We start from the raw sequence: 23,000 nt of genomic DNA on the forward strand, positions 1-23,000 counted from the left end.
TTTTGTGATTACTTTTGATGGGAGAGTTAACCTGATATAAGTTACCTCAGGGCTGGAACTGGAAGTCTAGATTCATTAAAGTCATGGTTATTCCCACTAGAACTCTAAAACCATTCTCTAGGGTCGTTTCTACTTTTAGGAGGAAGTGAAAAATATAAATCTTTCTCTCATAGAAAGATGGACACTTTTGGTTTCAGCTCTTTTAGAACTAGTTGATTTTAATTTAAACTCTGTATCACCTAGAATAATATTAAATTAGGTCAGTCAAATGACAAATACAGAATAAATATGAGCTTTTTTAGAGATAAGAATCTTAAAATTACCACTAAAATGTATGCAGAAAAGAGTAATACATGATTTGGTAGAGAAGTTGAAGTACATGCCAAAGATAAGGATATAACCTTAATACTGATGTAGCACATAGGCTCCTACTCCTGCCATTAATGAACTGAAAGACCTTGAGCAAGGTATTTTCCTTCTCTGAGACTCAGTTTCCTCATACATAATATAAGAATTTATGATAACTAGTTCACGTGACTGTTAGGAAAATTAAAGACATTTAAGATTGTGAAAACACAATCTTAAACCTCACAAAGAGTCTAGTAAGAATAGTATCTCATGAATTTTTGAATAATTTTATTCTAAGTTATTTTAACAGTTTATCTAGAGAAAAAAACTTCCTCAATCTGATAAAGGCAACTGATAAAAAAAAAAGCTACAGCCAACATCATATTGATAATTTAAAAAAAATAATACTATATAAACATTTTACAGAAATCCAGGAGACTATAAACACAGGTGAAGATAATCTTTTTAACCATGATTGAAAACCTCAAAGTTATAAAAGACATATTTGAATATATAAAAAATCAAAACTTAAGGATGAAAAATTATTATAAAAACAACAAACAAGTAGTAGAACAGGGGTAAAAGTAATTCTATAATCTGTAAGGCTCTTTTATAAGCTAACTAGAAAAACACAACTCAATCAACACTTAGGAATAGACAATTCACAAAAAACAATCTAGATGTCCAATAAATTTATGAAAAGGTGCTTGAATTCACTAAGCAGAAAATACAAATGAAAATAACAATAGTAACATTTCAAAGCCATTATTCTCTTGAAAATTAAACAACATATAGACATTTTGGTATTCTCATATACTGTTGGTGGAAATATGATGAATTACAGCCTTTTGGAAAATACGTGGGGAGTAACTACTAAACTGAAAAATACATATAGCCTTTGATCCAGCAATTGCACACTTGGGAAATCTATCCTACAAAAAAAAAGATATATGCCCTTTGATATAGCAATCATATTCTTCAGAATCACTTTCAGAAAAACTTCCTCTCTCTACAAGGACATATATGGTGGTGGTTTAGTCACTAAGTCGTGTTCAACTCTTGCGACCCCATGGACTGTAGCCTGCCAGGCTCCTCCGTCCATGGCATTCTCCGGGCAAGAATACCGGAGTGGGTTGCCATTTCCTTCTCCAGGGGATCTTCCTGACCCAGGGATCAAACCTGGTCTCCTGCATTGCAAGCAGATTCTTTATTGAGTGAGCTACAAGGGAAGGACATATATAACAGGATGCTACTGTAACGTTTATGGTAGCAAAATAATGGAAATAAACTAATACCACTGATATGGAATAATTAAATAAATCATGGTATAACCTATGTATTTACAGTATATCCTATCTTCTACTCTGTGGTTATCACAAAGTTTGATTTAAAGCTCTGTGGCATGACCAGGAAGAGTATTTCTGTGAGATTTTGCTGAGTGAGAAAAATAAGAAGTAGAAAGAAAATAAAAATAAGAAAGAAAAACAAGTATCCAAACAAATCATATAAAATTTTAAAAGCTCCACCAGTATGTATGTATGTGTGTGCTTCTGTGTGCTAATCATATTGTAAGAGATAAATAATGCCAGATTATTAACATAGGTTGGATTTCAGACATCTAGACTGGAATAAAGTCTACGTGAGAGATATGTATAACTCAAAACACAAAACCAAAAACCTTTATTTATCTATGCTCTATAAACTCAAGTAAAATAAATATTTTGTATGAATATATACAAACATATAGTATGAAAATTAAGCTTATGTTCAAGACATGGTCTTTGAAAACTCTACTACTTTTTTGTCTCAATCTAAATTTGAAGTTTTGCAATGCTGGATTTTTGGTTATTTTTTATCTAGATAATAATAATATCCTGCATATTTCTTCATCTCAGAGTTAAACTGTAAGTTAATTAAAATTCTAATCATATAAGAAAGTTATATGACTGACACTGCTACTGAAGGAAACACCAGAAAATCTGGAATGAAACTATGAACAAAAGAGAACAGGTATGTGCTTAACACCTTAGGCCATATCCTTTTGTGGAGGCTGGTATGGAACTCTAGCTAGCTTTTTCCTCACAAAGAGTTAGTTTACATTATATATAGTGTATGACAGCAAAGAACAGTAAAGTTAGATTTCATGTTCAGCATAAAATAATGATTTCTTAATGAAAATCAAAACTTAATCAAGTTCTCCATTAAAAAGAAATGACTACAATAGATTCATTTTCCCAAATAAACCTGTCAGAGAATCATGCTTCACTTTGAACCTCTATAATTTGGATATCATAAAAAGGACCCTACAGTCAATATCATGAGTTATGTCTTCCCTTATCATTAGTAAGACATTCAGCAACAGGAAGCCCTGATTTTAAGGTATGTTGTGTTCTATTCTGACTTAGAAAAAAAACAAGTAGTGTACAAAAAAGGAAGAGAGGGAAAGCACTTTGAATCCATTCCAGCACTAAGTAGACATAAATAAGCAATCTTAAAGAAACAACTATACTGTTAACAATAAAGGTGTGGGAGAGAAATCTAGACTTACAGAAACAAGCAGTAGAAATGAAATATAGTTTTACTGTTTCAAAGCAAAGAATGTATTTTAAAAATCAGGCAATGCTTTAAAGAAATATGCTTCTGTATACATGCAGAGAAAAACAGTTTTAAGTCTTAAAAAGTATGGTGAAGGCTCAAAAAATCAGTTAATCTAATATATTCAGAACAAGAATAACCATATAAAAATAGAATTTACCTTTTCAGATTCACCATTGCCCAAGGAATTCCCGTAGGTGTGTTAAAGGCAGGAAGGAGTTTCTCAGCCAACTGGACTGCTTTAATCTTGAATATCTGGGACAAACACACAAACATTCATAAATTATGAAATTACTGCTGTCAATAAAATTTCCTGATCTCTTCTACGATGCATACCACAACATACTGGATATATGAAAGTACAGAGGGAAAAATGGCATCTCTTGGTACCGTGGAGTATACAGCAATCAGAGAAATTGTTGTAAAGTGGATGGATAGTGAAGAAAAAGCTGAAAGTGAAATGGCTTGAAACTATAATTAATTGAAAGGGAAGGACTGGTTTTGGTGTTAATATCTGTATTTTCAGCTGGCAAAAAATCTGAGAGAAAACACTAGGCTATGAAATTCACCCATGGTATCAAGCTCAGAACAAATATTAAAAGAAAGAGATGCCACTGAATTTCATAAATGCCCTTGAATTACTATAATCATGTTTCTATCTTACACGTTTATATCTTGACATTCTCCATCAAGGTTCACTCATAATTATTAAATGAAAAGAAAATATTTATGTTCACATTCCAAGCTTATTTTATGAGTTATATGCTTCAACTCTTGGTCCCAATTACTGCTTTTTTTTGGTATACAAAACAATAAGCTGCCTAAATATCAATGGTTCTCAAACTTTTAAAATCAAGGTACTATTACCAAGACATTTATAGTATAATTTCTAATATTCTTAACATGTATCTCGTTTTAGAGACTACTGACTTAGAGACTCAAAACACCCTGCTAAGAAAAGTGGCATATTCTTCTACATGCCTCAAGGCTACCCTCTCAAAATCATCCGATACTCAAGGCTCCATCTTTTCACTGTGGTCAAGTACTGTTGATAAAATATTATTGGATTTTTCAAATAAGTAAGTAGTTGAAAGCATGGCCTAGATCAAAGTTCTAAGTTGAGATGATATTAAACAAAGCACACCTACATTACTGGGGGTATAAACTAGAGAGGAGTACGTGCAAGTATACAAAGCAATATGACATTAACATATTTTGCAAAGTTTCTTAAATGACAGGAAATTTTTAGCAGAGTTTCAAATTAGATATTCTTATACATCTACAATTAACCACTTCCTTGAATACCTACATAAATACTACTAACAGTTATATGTTAGTAAAGAGAAATTGAGGGTTTCCCTTGTGGCTCAGACGGTGAAGAAACTGCCTGCAATGAGAGACATCCTGGTTGGATTCGTGGGTTGGGAAGATCCCCTGGAGAAGGGAATGGCTACCCACTCCAATATTTTGCTGGAGAATTCCAGAGAAATCTGGCAGGCTACAGTCCATGGGGTCGCAGAGTCGGACATGACTGAGTGACTAACATGCACAGAGAGACATTACATTATTAGTGAAGAGCACTGCTTCTTTATCTCACACTTTAGCAGCAGGGCAAAGGGACCAAGTTCTTAACTAAGAATTAACACTAATGACATGTGTTTGCTGATCATATCTTTTACATGTAAAACTAATATTCCAAACAGTAAAATAACTTACAAACATAAGCTTTTTTCTAAATAGAAAGCATTCTTATTTTACTTCAAGAAGTAATTAGTGACATATTTTCTAATTTTCAACTACCTATGTCAGTTAACTTACATAGTACCAATAATAATAATACACAACTCAATGAAAGCACCATCCCAATGTCATTGAGGAAAAAAAATTCCTTACCTAGAAGGCTTAATTTATTCAGGAAAATACAAAATCTTTAATGATAAATATACCACAGCCTTACAGTTCCTAGTCTCAGAAACACTTTGGCAGACAACAGCAACAGCTAATTTAAAACAAATTAGCTAGTATGCAATGCAGGAGAATAATACAAATCTAAAACGTATCAAAGTAAAAGGTAAATCTCTCTTCTAGTCCTAACCCTTGACCACACAATTCCTTCTATAATGCAAATGGCTATTAATTTCTTAAGTATCTAGTAATATTTTGTGCTATAATCAGTTCCAAGGTATACATGACTCCTAGCATGTCACATCAATCCTCATTTTCCATTTCTCAGAATGGAAATTCTATTACAGTTTACATACACACAGTCTTCTGCCTCTGTTTCTCTCTCAAAAACAGAATATCATATACTCTACTCTTAACGTGCTTCTTTCACTTATTGTATATCGGGGATCTTTCCATATTATTCCACCTCTTTCTCTTTATTGGCTGCAAAATTTATCCTTGGATAGATAGTACTGTAGTTTACTTAATCAGTCTTCTATTCATAGACATGTTTCCAAAACTATGTACCTCTGTAAGATAAATTATAAGAGTGGAATTACTGAAGCTATGGATACATTCATTTGTAATTTCAATAATTAGTGCCAACCTGTTCACATCTTTCACATATTTACATTTCTATCAGAATTTATGACCAGCTGTTTTTCTGTATTTTTGTTAACATAAGAGTTGTCAAACTTTTGATTGCTGCTAACCTGAGAGTTGAAAAAGACTACTTCACTGTCAATTTTATTTTCATTTCTTTTAATATGATGTGGTAATATTCAGTTCAGTTCAGTTCAGTTGCTCAGTCGTGTCCGACTCTTTGCGACCCCAGGAATCGCAGCACGCCAGGCCTCCCTGTCCATCACCAACTCCCGGAGTTCACTCAGACTCACGTCCATTGAGTCAGTGATGCCATCCAGCCATCTCATCCTCTGTCGTCCCCTTCTCCTCCTGCCCCCAATCCCTCCCAGCATCAGAGTCTTTTCCAATGAGTCAACTCTTCGCATGAGGTGGCCGAAGTATTGGAGTTTCAGCGTCAGCATGAGTTCTTCCAATGAACACCCAGGATTGATCTCCTTTAGGATGGACTAGGTGGATCTCCTTGCAGTCCAAGGGACTCTCAAGAGTCTTCTCCAACACCACAGCTCAAAAGCATCAATCTTCGGCGCTCAGCTTTCTTCACAGTCCAACTCTCACATCCATACATGACCACAGGAAAAACCATAGCCTTGACTAGATGGACCTTTGTTGGCAAAGTAATGTCTCTGCTTTTTAATATGCTATCTAGGTTGGTCCTAACTTTCCTTCCAAGGAGTAATATTCAACACTCACTCAAGTGTCTTTTCAAGCAAAATTCATACACTGCAGAGGATGGAAAATTATACATAACATTCCCCAGATTCCATCCCACCTAAACTTCAAGATAAGGCCTAGGCATTGGTAAGTATACATAAATAAGCAATATCTGGATGGAAGTAAACAATTTGAAGCAGTGGTCTTTCATGCACAGGTGCCTGATTGTTAAATGGTAGCTCTGACAGAAGTTCTAATGATTAGTCCCAAGTTTCAAAGATAACATGTGGGCAACAGAGGGAATGGGTCTGGATCATACCATAAAAGCCACAAGGTATGCTTAAGTATCCAAGTACTGCATTTCAGACTCTTTTGTTGACTGTGATGGCTACTCCATTTCCTCTAAGGGATTCCTGCCCGCAGTAGTAGATATAATGGTCATCTTGAGTTAAATTCATCCATTCCAGTCCATTTTAGTTTGTTAATTCCTAAAATGTTGATGTTCACTCTTGCCATCTCATGTTTGACTACTTTCAATTTGCCTTGATTCATGGACCTAACATTCTAGGTTCCTATGCAATATTGCTCTTCACAGCATCGGACTTTACTTTCAACACCATTCACATCCACGAGTGGGTGTTGTTTTTGCTTTGGCTCCATCTCTTCATTCTTTTTGGAGTTATTTCTCCACTGATCTCCAGTAGCATATTGGGCACCTACTGACCTGGGGAGTTCATCTTTCAGTGTTCTATGTTTCTGCCTTTTCATACTGTTCACGGGGTTCTCAAGGCAAGAATACCGAAGTGGTTTGCCATTCCTTTCTCCAGTGGCCCACGTTTTGTCAGGACTCTCCATCATGACACGTCTGTCTTGGGTGGCCCTACACGGCATGGCTCATAGTTTCACTGAGATAGACAAGGCTGTGGTCCATGTGATCAGATTGGTTAGTTTTCTGTGGTTGTGGTTTTCATTCTGTCTGCCCTCTGATGGAGAAGGATAAGAGGCTTAAGGAAGCTTCCGGATGGGAGAGACTGACTGAGGGGGAAATTGGGTCTTATTCTGCTGGGCAGGGCCATGCTCAGTAAATCTTTAATCCAATTTTCTGTTGATGGGTGGGGCTGTGTTCCTTCCCTGTTATTTACGCAGGGGCAAACTATGAGGCAATGCCAAAGAATGCTCAAACTACCACACAATTGCACTCATCTCACATGTTAGTGAAGTGAAAGAAAGTGAAAGTGAAGTCGCTCAGTGTTGGACTCTTTGCGACCCATGGACTGTAGCCTACCAGGCTCCTCCCTCCATGGGATTCTCCAGGCAAGAATACTGGAATGGGTTGCCATTTCCTTTTCCAGGGAATCTTCCCGACCCAGGGATTGAACCCGGCTCTCCAGCATTCCAGGCAGATGCTTTAACCACGTTAGTAAAGTAATCCTCAAAATTCTCCAAGCCAGGCTTCAACAGTACATGAACTGTGAACTTCCAGATGTTCAATCTGGTTTGAGAAAAGGCAGAGAAGCCAGAGATCAAACCGTCAACATCCACTGGATTATCAAAAGAGCAAGAGAATTCCAATAAAGTATCTACTTCTGCTTTATTGACTATGCCAAAGCCTTTGACTGTGTGGATCACCACAAACTGGAAAATTTTTAAAGAGATAGGAATACCAGACCACCTGACCTGCCTCCTGAGAAATCTGTATGCAGGTCAGGAAGCAACAGTTAGAACTGGACATGGAACAACAGACTGGTTCCAAAGAGCAAAAGGAGTACATCAAAGCTGTATACTGTCACCCTGCTTATTTAACTTATATGCAGAGTACATCATGAGAAATGCTGGGATGGATGAAGCACAAGCTGGAATCAAGATTGCCGGGAGAAATATCAATCTCAGATATGCAGATGACACCACCCTTACGGCAGAAAGTGATGAAGAATTAAAAAGCCTCTTGATGAAAGTCAAAGAGGAGCGTGAAAAAGTTGGCTTAAAATCCAACATTCAGAAAACTAAGATCATGACATCTGGTCCCATCACTTCATGGCAAATAGATGGGGAAACAGTGGAAACAGCGACAGAGTATTTTCGAGGGCTCCAAAGTCACTGCAGATGATGACTGCAGCCATGAAATTAAAAGATGCTTGCTCCTTGGATGAAAAATTATGACCAACCTAGACAGCATATTAAAAGCAGAGACATTACTTTGCCAACAAACATCCGTCTAGTCAAAGCTATGGTTTTTCCAGTAGTCATGTATGGATGTGAGAGTTAGACTATAAAGAAAGCTGAGCACCAAAGAGTTTATGCTTTTGAGCTGTGGTGTTGGAGAAGACTCTTGAGAGTCCCTTGGACAGCAAGGAGATCCACCCAATCCATCCTAAAGGAAATCAGTCCTGAATATTCACTGGAAGGTCTGATGCTGAAGCTGAAACTCCAATATTTTGGCCACTTGATGTGAAGAACTGACTCGTTTGAAAAGACCCTGATTTGGGAAAGATTGAAGGTGGGAGGAGAAGAGGGTGACAGAGGATGAGATGGTTAGATGGCATCACAGACTCAATGGACATGAGCTTGAGTAAACTCCAGGAGTTGGTGATGGACCAGGAGGCCTGGCATGCTGCAGTCCATGGGGTCACAAAGAGTTGGACACGACTGAGAAACTGAACTGAACCGAACTGATGTTTGAGCATTTCTCCTGGCTGCATGTTTTCTAGCTATATAACAAAAGTGTCTGATTTCATGACCCTCCCAAAGATTCTGTTAGCTGGTCAGTACCTTCTAATAAATCACTAGATAAAATACATTGTTTTCTGCAACTACAACTCTTGACTAATAAGATGATGAAAGTGTTTAAGAGTTTCAACATTTAAATGAAGATTTCCAAAACATTTATTTATAGAAAAAACTTTTATGTATTCATCATCCATTATGTAAAATCTCCCAGTTATTTTTACTGGAACAATTTGTAAGAAACATTAATGCTGTGAAAGAATGCTTCTAAGTACATCTTATGTATCCATGTTGTTACTTTCAGATAATAAGATTACTAAAGTACATTATTGGGCCACAGAATTTTAAACGTTTATTTGACAGAAGCTTAATTATTTTCCAAAAAGTTTGTATCATTTGTATTCCCTCCAAAAGTATATCAGACATTTGTCAAAATTTAAATATAATTATATACTATACGTTTAAACTGGATGCATTTTATTGTATATAAATTAACTTCAATAGAGCTGTTTAACATAAACAAATTTCTAAGTTTAAGCTCGTAAGCTTTTTTAAGTGCTTTACCAGACAGAGAATGTGGAAGGTTAAAGTCTTTTTCAGGCAAAAATTTAAGGTTTAGCTCTAAAACCACATAGGGAAATAAAACAATGTAATCTAAACACATAGTTTAGTGCATGCAGAATTTGGGGCTTCTCTGTGGCTCTCTTCTGTCCTGGATTTTATGCCTAAATTTCTAGTACCTCTAAACTCTGTCTTCTGACATGATTTTAAACAGGATTTTTAACTTTCTGATATTTCACTGTTAGTGTGAAGAAATGCAACAGATTTCTTTATATTAATCATGTATCTTGATGCCTTGCTGAGTTCATTTATTAGTTCTAATAGTCTTTGTGTGGATACGTTAAGGTTCTCTATATAGAGTATCATGCCATCTGCATATAATGACAATTTTACTACTTCTTACCTTCCAATTTAGACACCTTTTATCTCTTTTTCTTGTCTGACTGCTATAGCTAGGACTTGCAATACAATGTTGAACAGAAGTGGTAAAAGTGGGCATCCTTGTCTTGTTTCAGAATTGAGTAGGAAGACTTTCAGTTTTTTTCACTGAGTAGTACATTGCCTGTAGATTTGTCATAAATGGCTTTTATTATGTTGAGGTATGTTCCCTCTATACTTATTTTGGTGAAAGTTTCTATCATGAATGGATGCTGAATTTCACCAACTGCTTTTTCTGCATCTACTGGGATGATCATATGGTAAACTCTATCTTCTGATCAAACTGGTAATCATAACCGTAATCAATTGTGAATTGGTATTACTACTGTGACTTTGAACATGTAAGAATGTATACAAATGTGTAGATGAATTCACACATATAAGCTGAAATGTTGGAGAGTATATTTAAAATGGGATACCAAAGCTTGGCGGAATGTTTTGTCCAACTACCAACACATCTAGAGAAAATGCAGAGGTCAAATTTTGAATGGAAATTGCAGTAACTTCTAAAGCAAAAATAAAATGAAAATTAGTGCAGTAAGAACAATGATGGCTAACATTTAAACCAAGAAAAATTAACACTCTAATGTTTCTCTTTTTTTATTTAGAATTTTAGGGCCAAAAAAGGGACCTCTATGTGTCTTAGAAAATATCCCTGAACTTTTTCAGAAATGACCTTACCTGCAGACAACAAAGAACACATTTGTGTTTTATTAAAGAAAAATTTGGCTGTTGATGCTGTTTATATTGTTTTTATATTCTGTGAAACATGTATTAAACTCTACATAACCATTTCTCTATTTTATCTGACAGATTTCAGATGTTGTTATCCACATATATTACATTATTATCTTACTCAGGGAAGGATATCACTTTGATAACCATTAAAAAATGAGAAGAGACAATATTGTTAAAGAAATGTCATATATTTGAGGCTACCATCAAGTAAACATAATAAATCATCAAGATTTTTAAACGTGAATATTTAAAATAAATAGTCTTGTTCTGAGAAAATAAAATGATAAAGCTTCACATTTATAATATTAATAAATCATAGGACAGAGGAACACTTTGTTAGGATAGCATATAACCCTCATTTGGTTCACCATACAAGAACGTATTAATAGAATGTATGCAAAATATTCTTTATTCTAGTTACACTCTTCCTAAATATAATAAAGGTACTTTGGCATGTTATAAATTATAGCTAATTTTCTGTCTTATTTGAGATATAGGGATTTATAATCTATCCAGTATTAGAATAATCTTATATTCAGTGTTTTATTTATTATTAACAGATCTCAAGGATTTATTGTTTGTCTTCTGGAATAGACATGGATCAGAGCTTTCAATGTAAAATGATGAAGTAGAAAAGTAAAATGGTCATTAAAATATGATTTTATGAGAAAGAAAAGTAAAACATGTTCTTACTTTTATGGACAGTAAACTCTATCCAAAGAAATTAACTTATGATATCTGTTTTCAGATATCAGACTTCCCTGGTGGCTCAGACGGTAAAGCGTCGGCCTACAAGTGGGAGACCCAGGTTCGATCCCTGGGTTGGGAAGATCCTCTGGAGAAGGAAATGGCAACCCACTGTAGTACTCTTGTCTGGAAAATTCCATGGACGGAGGAGCCTGGTAGGCTACAGTCCATGGGGTCGCAAACAGTCAGACACAACTGAGCAACCTCACTTTCATCTGTTTTCAAGGAGCTTCTCCAGTAGCTCAGCAGTAAAGAATCTGCCTGCAATGCAGGAAACACAGGTTCGATTCCTCCCTGGGTTAGCAATATTCCCTGGAGAAGGAAATGTCAATCCACTCTTGTATTCTTGCATGGGAATTCCATGGACAGAGAACTCTGGTAGACTACAGCCCATGGGGTTATAGAGAATCAGACACGACATAGTGACTAAACACTAACAATCTATTTTCAAATAAGTAAAAGAATTTTCTCACTAAGCTGGACAAGACTCAGTGACTAAACAACAACAATCTATTTTCAGTTAAGTAAAAGGATTTCCCAAACAATATATTTACCATACAGGAAAAAATCCAAGGAGGAGGAAAAATAAAGCAGTATCAGATAATATTGTTAGGCACTTTCGAATAATTTAATCCCCACAACAACTCTCAAGTGAACTTTCATTCTTTTATAGATAACAAAACTTACATTACAGGAGGTAAACAGCTTGACAAATAACCATTATGAAAGGGGGCAGAGTAGAGACTCAAACCTATAGCTCCAAAGTACTTGTGCTTCCCTCTACTTCACAATGCTTCTTTCTGAAGTCTGAGGTATTAAAACTGCAAAAATGGAAATACTGATAACACTGCATACTTTTTAAGTATTTTAGTGTTTTCCTGTGATAATAGCAACCAAAATTTCAACATTTTGTTTCAACCTTCAGATAAAGAGCCTAATGAAACAGAGGTTGAGATTTCTTTTACATAAATTGTTCATAATTAATTTTGAACCATATGCCTTTTGGTATAAAAATTAGTCAACTACAAACAAAACATTTAGTATTTCCTCTACATAGTCAGACAAGCATGAAATAAGAAAAAAATGCTCTATCTCAATGACATCATATAGTGTTTAACCTGGTAAAGACTTGGAAGAATGGAGTAGCAAGTAACAGGGGTTTCATGGCTGGGAGAGGGATAGGCTGTAGAGGCAGACCCTCCCTGAGGCACAGGCATGCAGGAAACACCTGAAGTAGAGGGCAGAGCAAGGGCATAAAGAAAAACTTGCCTGCAAAACAGGATCACTGTAATTACAAGGTAGTGTGAGAGGAATCTGAAGCCAGTGGTACACTGCAGGTTATCTTAGCAATAGAAGTCCCAAACCTGTTTCAACTCGGACTAAACTTACTCAGCTCCTAACACTAACAACACAGACATGCTATTCTGGCACAAATATTATTAAATTCAGTCTTTACTGTCCCACCCATACATGGTATTTTGCATTAAACAAAATATTATTAAACACTAAAGAAAGCAAGAAAAGTTAATCCACTTTCTAGAGACAAAGCAACTGACAATCCAGACTCAATAAGGTTGAAATAATCATAAAGAATTTTAAATGACTATAATTACTATGTTAAAAGACCTAGTAGATAAGGTGGAAAACATGCATAAAGACAATGAGGAATTTTAGCAGAGAAATGAAAACTGTAAAGGTCAAATGAAGTATTAAAAATAATAATTTTAAAAATCAAGATAAAATAGTGATGAAAAATGCCTCCAACACACTCATAGGTTAGAAGATACACCATGTGACATTACCTGAAAGAAACATAACTATAACAGAATCAGACAAACTAAAGATAAGAGAGAATATGAACAGGGATAAAGAGAAAAACTTTAAGACAATAAAAAACCAGATTCACCAAGGAGACAACAATCCTAAATATGTACACACTTAAGAACAGATCTCCAAAATACATAAAGTAAAAACCGGTAGGACTGAAATGAGAAACAAACAAATTCATAATTTTAGTCAGAGACTTCAAGACTCCTCAACTTAGTATTTGACAGAACAAGTAAACAGAAAATTAGTAAATTTACAGAAGTTCTGAGCAACACAATTATCCAGTTTGACCTAACTGAAGTTTTAACCCAACCACGGCAGAATAAACATCTTTTCAAGCACACATTTTTTTGATAGACCATATTTTTGCTCATGAAACAAGCTTTAACAAACTCAACAGATTTTTTTATCTATTCATTGCCCATTAAACAAACTAGAAATCAGTAACAAAGATATGTGGAAAATTCTCAAATACCTGGAAATTTAACAATATACTTCTAAATAACTAGCAATAAAAAGGAAGAGAAATGAGAAAATATTTTGAATAAAAGGAAAACAAAAACATATCAAAATTCATAGGATGCAACTAAAGCAAGGCTGAGAAGCAAATCTTTGATTATTAATTCTTATAGACTACTAGGAAAAAATTAAGTTACAAGGATATAATGTACAGCACAGGGAATATAGTCAATATCTTAAAATAACTTTGATGAAGTATATGTTATAAAAATATTGTATGACTATGTGTACATTTGAAACTAACAGAATATTGTAAGTGAACACTACTTCAGTAAAAAGATAAAAACAAAATAAGAAAAGGTGCCATATTAATGATCTAACAAGCGTCAACCATAAGAAACTGGGGTGGGTGGGGAGTAGGGAAAAAGGTGCAACTTAACCCCAAAGAAAGCAGAAGTAAAGATACAAGCAAAATTAATAAAACTGAACACACAAAAGTAGAGAAAAATCAACGAAACAAAAACCACTTCTCTGAAATAATAATATTAATAAACTTGTAGCCAGACTGACAGCCAAAAAGAACTGAGAGCCAAAAAGAGAACCCCATAGACTCTGGCCCACCAGGCTCCTCTGTCCATGGAATTCTCCACGCAAGAATACTGGACTGGGTTGCCATTCCCTTCTCCAGGGGATCTTCCCAACCCAGAGATTGAACCCTGGTCTCCTGCATTGCAGGCAGATTCTTTACTGCCTGAGCCACCAGGGAAGCCTGAAATACTATTAATACACTTTGTAGCCAGACTGACAACCAAAGAGAAAATGAAACAGGGAACATTACTAAAGACCCTACAGATATGAAAAGGATAATAACAAATTATGTCCACAATTTAGTACAAACACATTCCCTGAAATAAACAACAAAAGCCACACAAACTTACAAAAGCCACCTAACAGGAAAAAACATGAATAGTACTATATCTATCTACCAAAGAAACCGAATACATACATTGTAAAACTTAGTGGGAAAAAACAAAAAATCTCCAACCTCACCTGGTTTCACTGGGAAGTTCTACCAAACACTGGAGCAGAAATGGAAATCCCCTCTAGTATTCTTGCCTGGGAACTCCCCTGGACAAAGAAGCCTGGTGGGCTACAGTCCATGGGATCACAAAGAGTCAGACACAACTGAGAGACTAACCAACAACAATACACAAACTTCTCCAGTAGAAAGAAACACTTCCAAACTCATTTTACATCGTCAGCATTACTCTTAACACGAAACACACACATACACAGAAAGATATTTAAACTATAGATCAATATCTCATATGAACATACATGCAAAAAATTCTCAACAATGCATTATCAAATCAATTCCAGCAATATTTAAAGAGGATAATACAACATGACCAAGTGGAATTTCTTCCACAAAATGCAAGGCGATTTCAAAAATCAACTAGTATAATTCACATTATCAGCAAATAAAGAAGAAACATCATATAATCATCTAATTAAATGCCAAAAACATTTGACAACATTCAATACCTATTCATGAGTTTTAAAATCTCAGCAAAAAGGAATGGCAGGGAATTTCTTCAAGATGAAAGGCATCTACCAAAAAACCCATTATGCTTAATGGTGAAAAACTAAATGCTCTTCCCCTCATATCAGGAACCAGAAAAGGAATACACTCTCATCACTCCCATTTAACTTTGTATTTAGTGTAGGTTCTAGGCAAGAAAAAGAAAAAATAAAAGAACTATACAAATAAAACAGTTCTCTTATATAGAGAAATAAAACACCTCTGTTCCCTGATGACATGATTCTTTAAAAAGAAATTCCCAAAGAATCTATTGAAAGGAAGGAAGGAAAAGATCATTAAGTTGTGTCCAACTCTTTGCGACCCCATGGACTGTATGTAGCCCACTAGGCTCCTCTGTCCACGGGATTTCCCAGGCAAGAATACTGGAGTGGGTTGCCACTTAACCCAGGGAGCAAACCCATGTCTCCTGCATTGGCAATCAAATTCTTTACTGCTGAGCCACCAGGGAAGCCCCAAAGAACCTATTAAAAATCCATTTAAAAGTGACCAGAATTAACTAGTTAATATAGGATAATCTCAGGCCACAAGGTCAATGAGAAAATCAACTGCACAGAGCACAACAATGTGAATGCTATTCTATTATGTACATTTTACCACATTTTAAAAAAATGATAGCATCAGAAAAATTATCCAGAAAAGAAAAAAATGTCTTGAGCCAGCTGCAAACTTAAACTTTTATTAAAAGCTGTTTTAAGTCAATTGTATTTATATATACTGACATTGTACAATCAGCAATTAAAATTTAAAAATGCAATACCACTTTTAACAGCATCAAGAAACATGAAATATAAACCCATGAAAATATACATAAGATCTGTAAAATCTAGGAACACCAATAAACAAAATTAAAGAACTAAATAAATGTAGAGATATGTTATGTTCATGCATTGGAAGTTATCGATTTTCCTTAAACTTACTGACAGACTCAATATAATCCCAATCAAAATTCCAGTAAGATTATTTTGTGACAATCAGGAAACTGATTCTAAAGTTTATATAGAAAATGAAACTAGAATAGCCAAAATAATTCCAAAAAGGAACAAAGTTGTAGGATTCATACAACCTAATTATGAGACCATAAAGACCAAAAATTCATAATTACGAACACAGAATGGTAATGGCAAAAGGACAGGCATACAGATCAACAGAACAGAGTCTAGAAGTATATCCACACTTGGTCAATAGATTTCATATATGGTCAATTAATTTCAAACAAGGTGCAAAGTCAATTAAATAGAGAAAGACTAGTCTTTTCAACAACGGTTGGATTTTCAAATTCTAGCAATGGATATCTATATGGAAAGAGATGAATCTCAATCTCTACCTCACAGCATGTAAAATTTAACTCAAAACGACTATAGATTTAAAAGTATAATAAAGTAAAACTATAATGCATTTAGAGAAAATCTGTGTGACCTTGGATTAGGCAAACATTTCTTGAACAAAATATCAAATACATGAACCATAAAAGATATAACTGATAAACTGGATTAATTCAAGATGTGACAACTCCAGTTCTTCAAAAGATACTGTTAAGTCCCAGAAAAGCCAGAGAGAGAAAATACTTGAAAACACATAGGTTATAAAGTCCTAAGTCCAGAATATACAAAATATACAAAAAAAAAAAAAAAACAACTCTCAACATTCAAAAATAATAAAACAAACAAATTTAATGGCCAAAGACTGAACAATTAAAAAAGATATATGAATGACAAGCACATGAAAAGGTGCTCAACATGATCTGTCATTAGAGAGAAGGAAAATAAGACCACAATGAGATGCTACTACACACCTATAGCTAAAAATAATAAAGAAACTCTCAATAGCAAGTACTAGTCATGATAGAAGACAATTGTTGGAAAAAGAGTCTGGTGAGTTCTTCCAAAGTTTACTAACCATTTGATCCAGCAATCTCACTTCTAGATATTTACCCAAAAGACATAAAAATTTATGATCCCACAGAAACCTAACGCAAATATTTATAGTGGCTTTATTCATAACCTCCAAAACTAAAAACAAATCCACTGGTGAATGGATAAACTACCTTAGAGTCACACAATGCAATACTATATACAGCAGTAAAAAAAAAAAAAAAAAAGATACTAAATATATGCTGCTGCTGCTGCTGCTAAGTCACTTCAGTCGTGTCCGACTCTGTGCGACCCCAGAGACGACAGCCCACCAGGCTCACCCGTCCCTGGGATTCTCGAGGCAAGAACACTGGAGTGGGTTGCAATTTCCATAAATCTCAAATGCATTGTACTACAGAAAGAAGCCAGTAGGAATGGAAAACCTATCAATTGTTACCAGAGGCTGGTGGTAATGGTAAAAGGGAATTTTATGGGATGATAAATTCCTCTGTCTCTTACTTGTGCTTACTAGATTGTATGCACTGTAAAAATTCATATAAGTATTCACTGAAGTGGGTGAATTTTACTGTGTAAGTAACACTTCATTAAGTCTGACCAAAAAATCCTATGAAGGCAATGGCACCCCACTCCAGTACTCTTGCCTGGAAAATCCCATGGACAGAGGAACCTGGTAGGCTGAAGTCCATGGGGTCGCTAAGAGTCGGGCACGACTGAGTGACTTCCCTTTCACTTTTCACTTTCATGCACTGGAAAAGGAAATGGCAACCCACTCCAGTATTCTTACCAGGAGAATCCCAGGGACAGAGGAGCCTAGTGGGCTGCTGTCTGTGGGGTCGCACAGAGTTGGACACGACTGAAGCGACTTAGCAGCAGCAGCAGCAGCATTAACTTACTATGATTTTATTGATAAAAGTGAGGTGTACTTGTTAAGTATATTTCAAGTACTCCTTGTTAAAGGTGATTTTTGGAAATGATGGTTCTGTACTTTGAGAAACTCTAAACTCTAAAAGCTGGGTCAGAATTTCTCAAAGTACAGAACCATCGTTTCCAAAAATCACCTTTAACAAGGAGTACTTGAAACATACTTAATAAGTACACCTTTATCAAGGAGTATTTAAAAACATAAATAATGGTCTCTATTTCAAACTAACTGAATTTCAGTCCAAGACTTCCAAAAAGGAGAATTTAGAGTTGTTGGTGTTTTATTTTTTTAATTCACAGCAATAAATTGCATTCAATTTCCAAACAGGCACTTTAAACAAAATGAATCTTACTGATTCATTTCTTAATTTTAATCTTATTGACTCATTTTCTCCTTTTGTTTCAACCATGTAATTAACTGCAATGGCAAATTCTAGAGGATTACTCCTACAGAGGAGACATAGTGTACACAATGTTAGGATCTGTGATAAATTTGTCTTACTGATATTCTCAAAACAAAAAAATCATTAACCCCAAGGAACAGAACTCTATCTGAAGATCTAGTTATTTCAGAAAACCTGTAGATTAGTTCAATATTAGACAATTTAAAAAGATGACATGCTGCTAGGGAAATATTTCATTTTACTAAATTTAATTCACAACCTTTTCCCCCAATTTATTACTTGATTTTGCTCACCTCCTCTCCTGAAAGGTAATACGCTGCAAGTAAGCCTCCAATAAATCGAATGTTGACTTCAAACACAGACACTTCTGAATTCTGTGAAAACATATTGAAAATGCTCACATATACACAAAGCTGTAAAGGTTTCGAAATATCTTCAATACTTCATATGTTTCTCACAAACACACTGGGGAGAATATTTTTTTTCCACTTTCTACATCTTCATTTCTCATGCAACTGAAATCTCACCTCCCATTTGTTAATGTTACTGAAACTCCTCTACTGCTATCAGCACAGCTTCCTAGTTGCCATAACCAATGGGCCATTTTCATGTGCCTTACATATGATTATGAAATTAGCAAGATATTTGATGACTTGACTATTCTCCCTCATGAAAGCCTCCATTTCTTAAATTTTGAAACAGTGCTCTATCCACTGGCCCCTTTCTGTTCTATACTATATTCACTACACTATAATATATATTCAGTAAACTGTATGTCCATTTTTACTTCTATCTCTTCTCATGAATTTTAAATACTTTTCTAGTATGTATAACTTAATCAATGTTAAAGGAGGTACCAAAAAGTAATGACAAGATAATAGATTTTTCGATTAATAATGTTGAAAAACTAACTCCTAGATGAGAAATTAATTTGACTCTCATATATATGATATATACGTATTTATCAAAATGAAATCAAAATAATTTAGAAGTAAACACAGAAGTACAAAAAAAAAAGTAGGAGAAAATGTGACAACATATCTATACTCCCTTGAGAAAGCAGGTACTTTATAAGCATATAATCAATGGCACTGATAACAAACAATGATAGAAAAACTTGAATTTCCCCATAATGAAAATTACCTATAACAAAAAAATCATGAACAAAATTAAAAGGCAAGAAACAAACAGAAGGATATCTGCCACAAATATAGAGTAACTTACCACATATAGTCTACAGGTTTGTATTTAGATATGGATAAAGATATTGCTGAGACAGATTCTAATGCATGGAAAGAAAAGCGAAGAAGTGGCAAAGAACATGACCAAAGAATCCACAGAATATACAAAATTGACTAATAGAAAAATAATATTTCTAATTAACTTTTAAATAAAAATTAAAAGGAAATATGTATTACCCTGAAGGCTTTCCAATATTCACAGGCAGAAGACATCATTTGCTAACACAAGCATAATTCTCTAATATAGAACTTTCACAATATAATTATTTTAATAACATAAACTGTTATCCCATCCTCAAAAGCAAAGCATTTATACTACTTCATATATTCCCAATATAAAGCATACTGCAGGATATATAGTAGACATTCACTAAATATAGAGAGGAAACGAAAGAGGGAGAGAGGGTCTCTGTCACTCGCTAGAACAATAATACCTTCTAACCAGTTTCCCTGATTTCATCCTTCCCAGCACTCTATTTGTTCAGTACCGTACAGCTAGAGCGTAATGTAACTTTTCAATCTTAGGTCAGCATAGATTACCACTCTGTGCAAACTTTTACAATGATTTCTGGTTATACTCAGGATAAAATGACTTATTAGACATAATAAGATTCCCCACAACCTCTCTGACATTATCTCCTAACAAATATCCCTCTGACTCACTTTATGGTTGCACCAAATGGGCCTACCTGCCATTTGAGAATTGTCGAATTCACTTCTGTGTCAGTCTTTACACCACTTGCACATCTCTAGGAGCAAATTTCACTTAGAAAGTTTTTCTGACCACACAATATAAAATAGTGAAGTAATCCCTCATCACTAATAGTCTTTATTCTGTACTATTTCCCCAATTAACACTTATCATCATCTTAATATGGTATAATTCTTTATTTGTAAAATTTAAACCTTTCCTTTCAAGAGACAGAAGAGAAGGTCTAGAGAACAGAACAGACAGGATGAGGAAGAAACATTATTTACAGGAGTAAAGACAGAATCTTCCTAAAGTGCTGAAAACAAAAGTCCTCAGACTAAAGAATATTATGCATCCTTTACAGAATGATCTAAACACAGAATGGTAAAGAAACTGCAGAAAAACAAAGCAAAGAAAGAAAATATTAACAAGGGGGGAAAAGACAGATTACCTTTTAAAAATTAAACTGACAGCATACTTTTCAACAGCATGTTAGAAAGACAATGAGATTGTATCTTTAAAAGGTTAAGAGAAAATAATCACCAACCTCTAATTTTATACTCAGCTATAATACCTATTAGGAGAAAGCTTGGCTCTCTCATATCCACATGGCTTCCCTTGGGTGTCTTCTCAGAAATGTTATTACCTTCAATAGTCATCAGGTATAAAAACAGCAACTTTTCACCACTGCTTACTCCTGTTTACTCACCAATTTACTCACCAATCCTATTTATTTACTCTTCTTTAAGAGTAAGAACTTATCACTACCTGATATGTTATATATAACTTGAATATGCATTTACTATTTTTCTTGCATAACTAGAATATGCTGCTGCTAAGTCACTTCAGTCATGTCTGACTCTGTGCGACCCCATAGATGGCAGCCCACCAGGCTCCCCAGTCCCTGGGATTCTCCAGGCAAGAACACTGGAGTGGGTTGCCATTTCCTTCTCCAACGCATGAAAGTGAAAAGTGAAAGTGAAGTCGCTCAGTCGTGTCCGACTCTTAGCGACCCCACAGACTGCAGCCTACCAGGCTCCTCCATCCATGGGATTTTCCAGGCAAGAGTACTGGAGTGGAGTGCCATTGCCTTCTCCAACTAGAATATAAACTAGTATAAACCAGAGATAAAACTCTGTTTTGTTCATTCCTGTATCCATAGATCCAGAACAGTGTCTGTCACAGAGAAAGCACTCAATAAATACATTTATTTTTCTATTCATTACCTAATTTTTCTATTCATTACTTTAAATGCAAGCTGGGACCAACTAGACAACAATTACACATAAGACAAGAAGGAGATGAGCTAAATTAAAACATTCTAAGATCTTTATATTTTTCAGAAGAAAGAGAAACTGATTAATTTTAAACTTTGGTAAGTATATCTATTAAAATTTCAAGAGTAACCCCAAAATAAACAGAAATGGAAAGTATATAATCAAACTAGTAGAAGTAAAAAGAGATACAAACTAAAAAATAATAGAGGAAAAAACAGACATGAAGTAATTTAATCTAAAATAAGAAAGAGAGAAAGTAAAGGCAAATGAGAAGCACAATAATAATATAGGTAGCAAAATAATGATGGAAGATCCAACTCCAAAAATATGTTACCATACTAAGTGTAAATATTTCAAATTTAACAGTTAAAAGATTCCAAGACTGGATAAAAGTAAAAAAATCTAAGTACACATCATATGTAAAATACACAGCTAAAACAAATGACACAGAAAGGCTAAAAGTAAAGGAATGAAAAATAACTGTGCTGATTATTAAGCTATTTTTTCCTCAGCTTCAAATCCATCCTTAAACATTCTACTTTGGTATATAGAAACTAGAACTCTTCAAGTGCATTTCTCATTTGCCAGTGGGCTCCCCAAGAGGCCCTGCCAATGACAAGTGCTATAAAGATAATACAAGGATGAAGGAAGGAAAAGGAACTTATTTCTTCTAGTTTACTTCTGGTTTCTGACAGTGTCAAACCAGCCATGATTCTTCACCCTGGCATTTGCTTCCAGGTTACAGTTCCCTGTCACAGACACATTCTCCAAATAGGCCTCTTTATGCTCTTTTGAGATACCAAGCTCTAGCTAGGTACCCCCTCTTCAGATGTCTGGGCCCTAGCTCCAAGAGGATCCTTTTAAGAACTCCTAAATTATCAAAAACAGAGCCCCAAGCTACTAAATTTTAACGATCTCAACCTCTTCTGATTGTTCTCAGAGTTCCAGGCATGGCAGCTATCTATTGCAGTTATTAATACTACCTCTTGTAATACAATAATGTTCTACTTTGTCTTTTCAGTGCCCCATTATTTGGTTAACAATTCTAAACAATAAATCCTCTCATTTAAAAAACTGTACAGTTTTGGTTCTTGATTGAGCCAACTGACACAATACACCAACAAATTATCAGGCATAATAAAATTGCCATGTTAACAAACAGGAGGGTCTGAGAGTCACAAATGCCAATTCTCTCCAAATTCATCTATGAACTGAATGCAATCCTCATCAAAATTTCAACGGGGTTTTCCAGAGCTTAAAAGAACAAAGAACTGAGAACTGCTAAGATCATTTCCTAGTAGAATGACATTAATAA

At 34.9% G+C, this 23,000-nt stretch overlaps 1 protein-coding gene across 5 annotated transcripts in view; it reads right to left on the minus strand.

The window, feature by feature from the left end:
- Positions 1 to 23,000, minus strand: part of MAN1A2 (mannosidase alpha class 1A member 2) — a 181,947-nt gene that overhangs the window by 94,288 nt on the left and 64,659 nt on the right. For 4 of the 5 annotated variants that reach the window (XM_061409765.1, XM_061409730.1, XM_061409740.1 and 1 more), the window contains exons 5-6: positions 18,770 to 18,850; positions 3,104 to 3,198 (exon numbers count right to left, since the gene is read on the minus strand). In XM_061409765.1, coding sequence (XP_061265749.1) covers positions 3,104 to 3,198; positions 18,770 to 18,850 — 176 coding nt within the window. The remainder of the gene's footprint in view (positions 1 to 3,103; positions 3,199 to 18,769; positions 18,851 to 23,000) is intronic. The other variant, XM_061409756.1, reaches the window with a different exon arrangement.

This window comes from Bos javanicus, chromosome 3, assembly GCF_032452875.1.
Source record: "Bos javanicus breed banteng chromosome 3, ARS-OSU_banteng_1.0, whole genome shotgun sequence".
NCBI classification, from domain to species: Eukaryota; Metazoa; Chordata; class Mammalia; order Artiodactyla; family Bovidae; genus Bos; species Bos javanicus.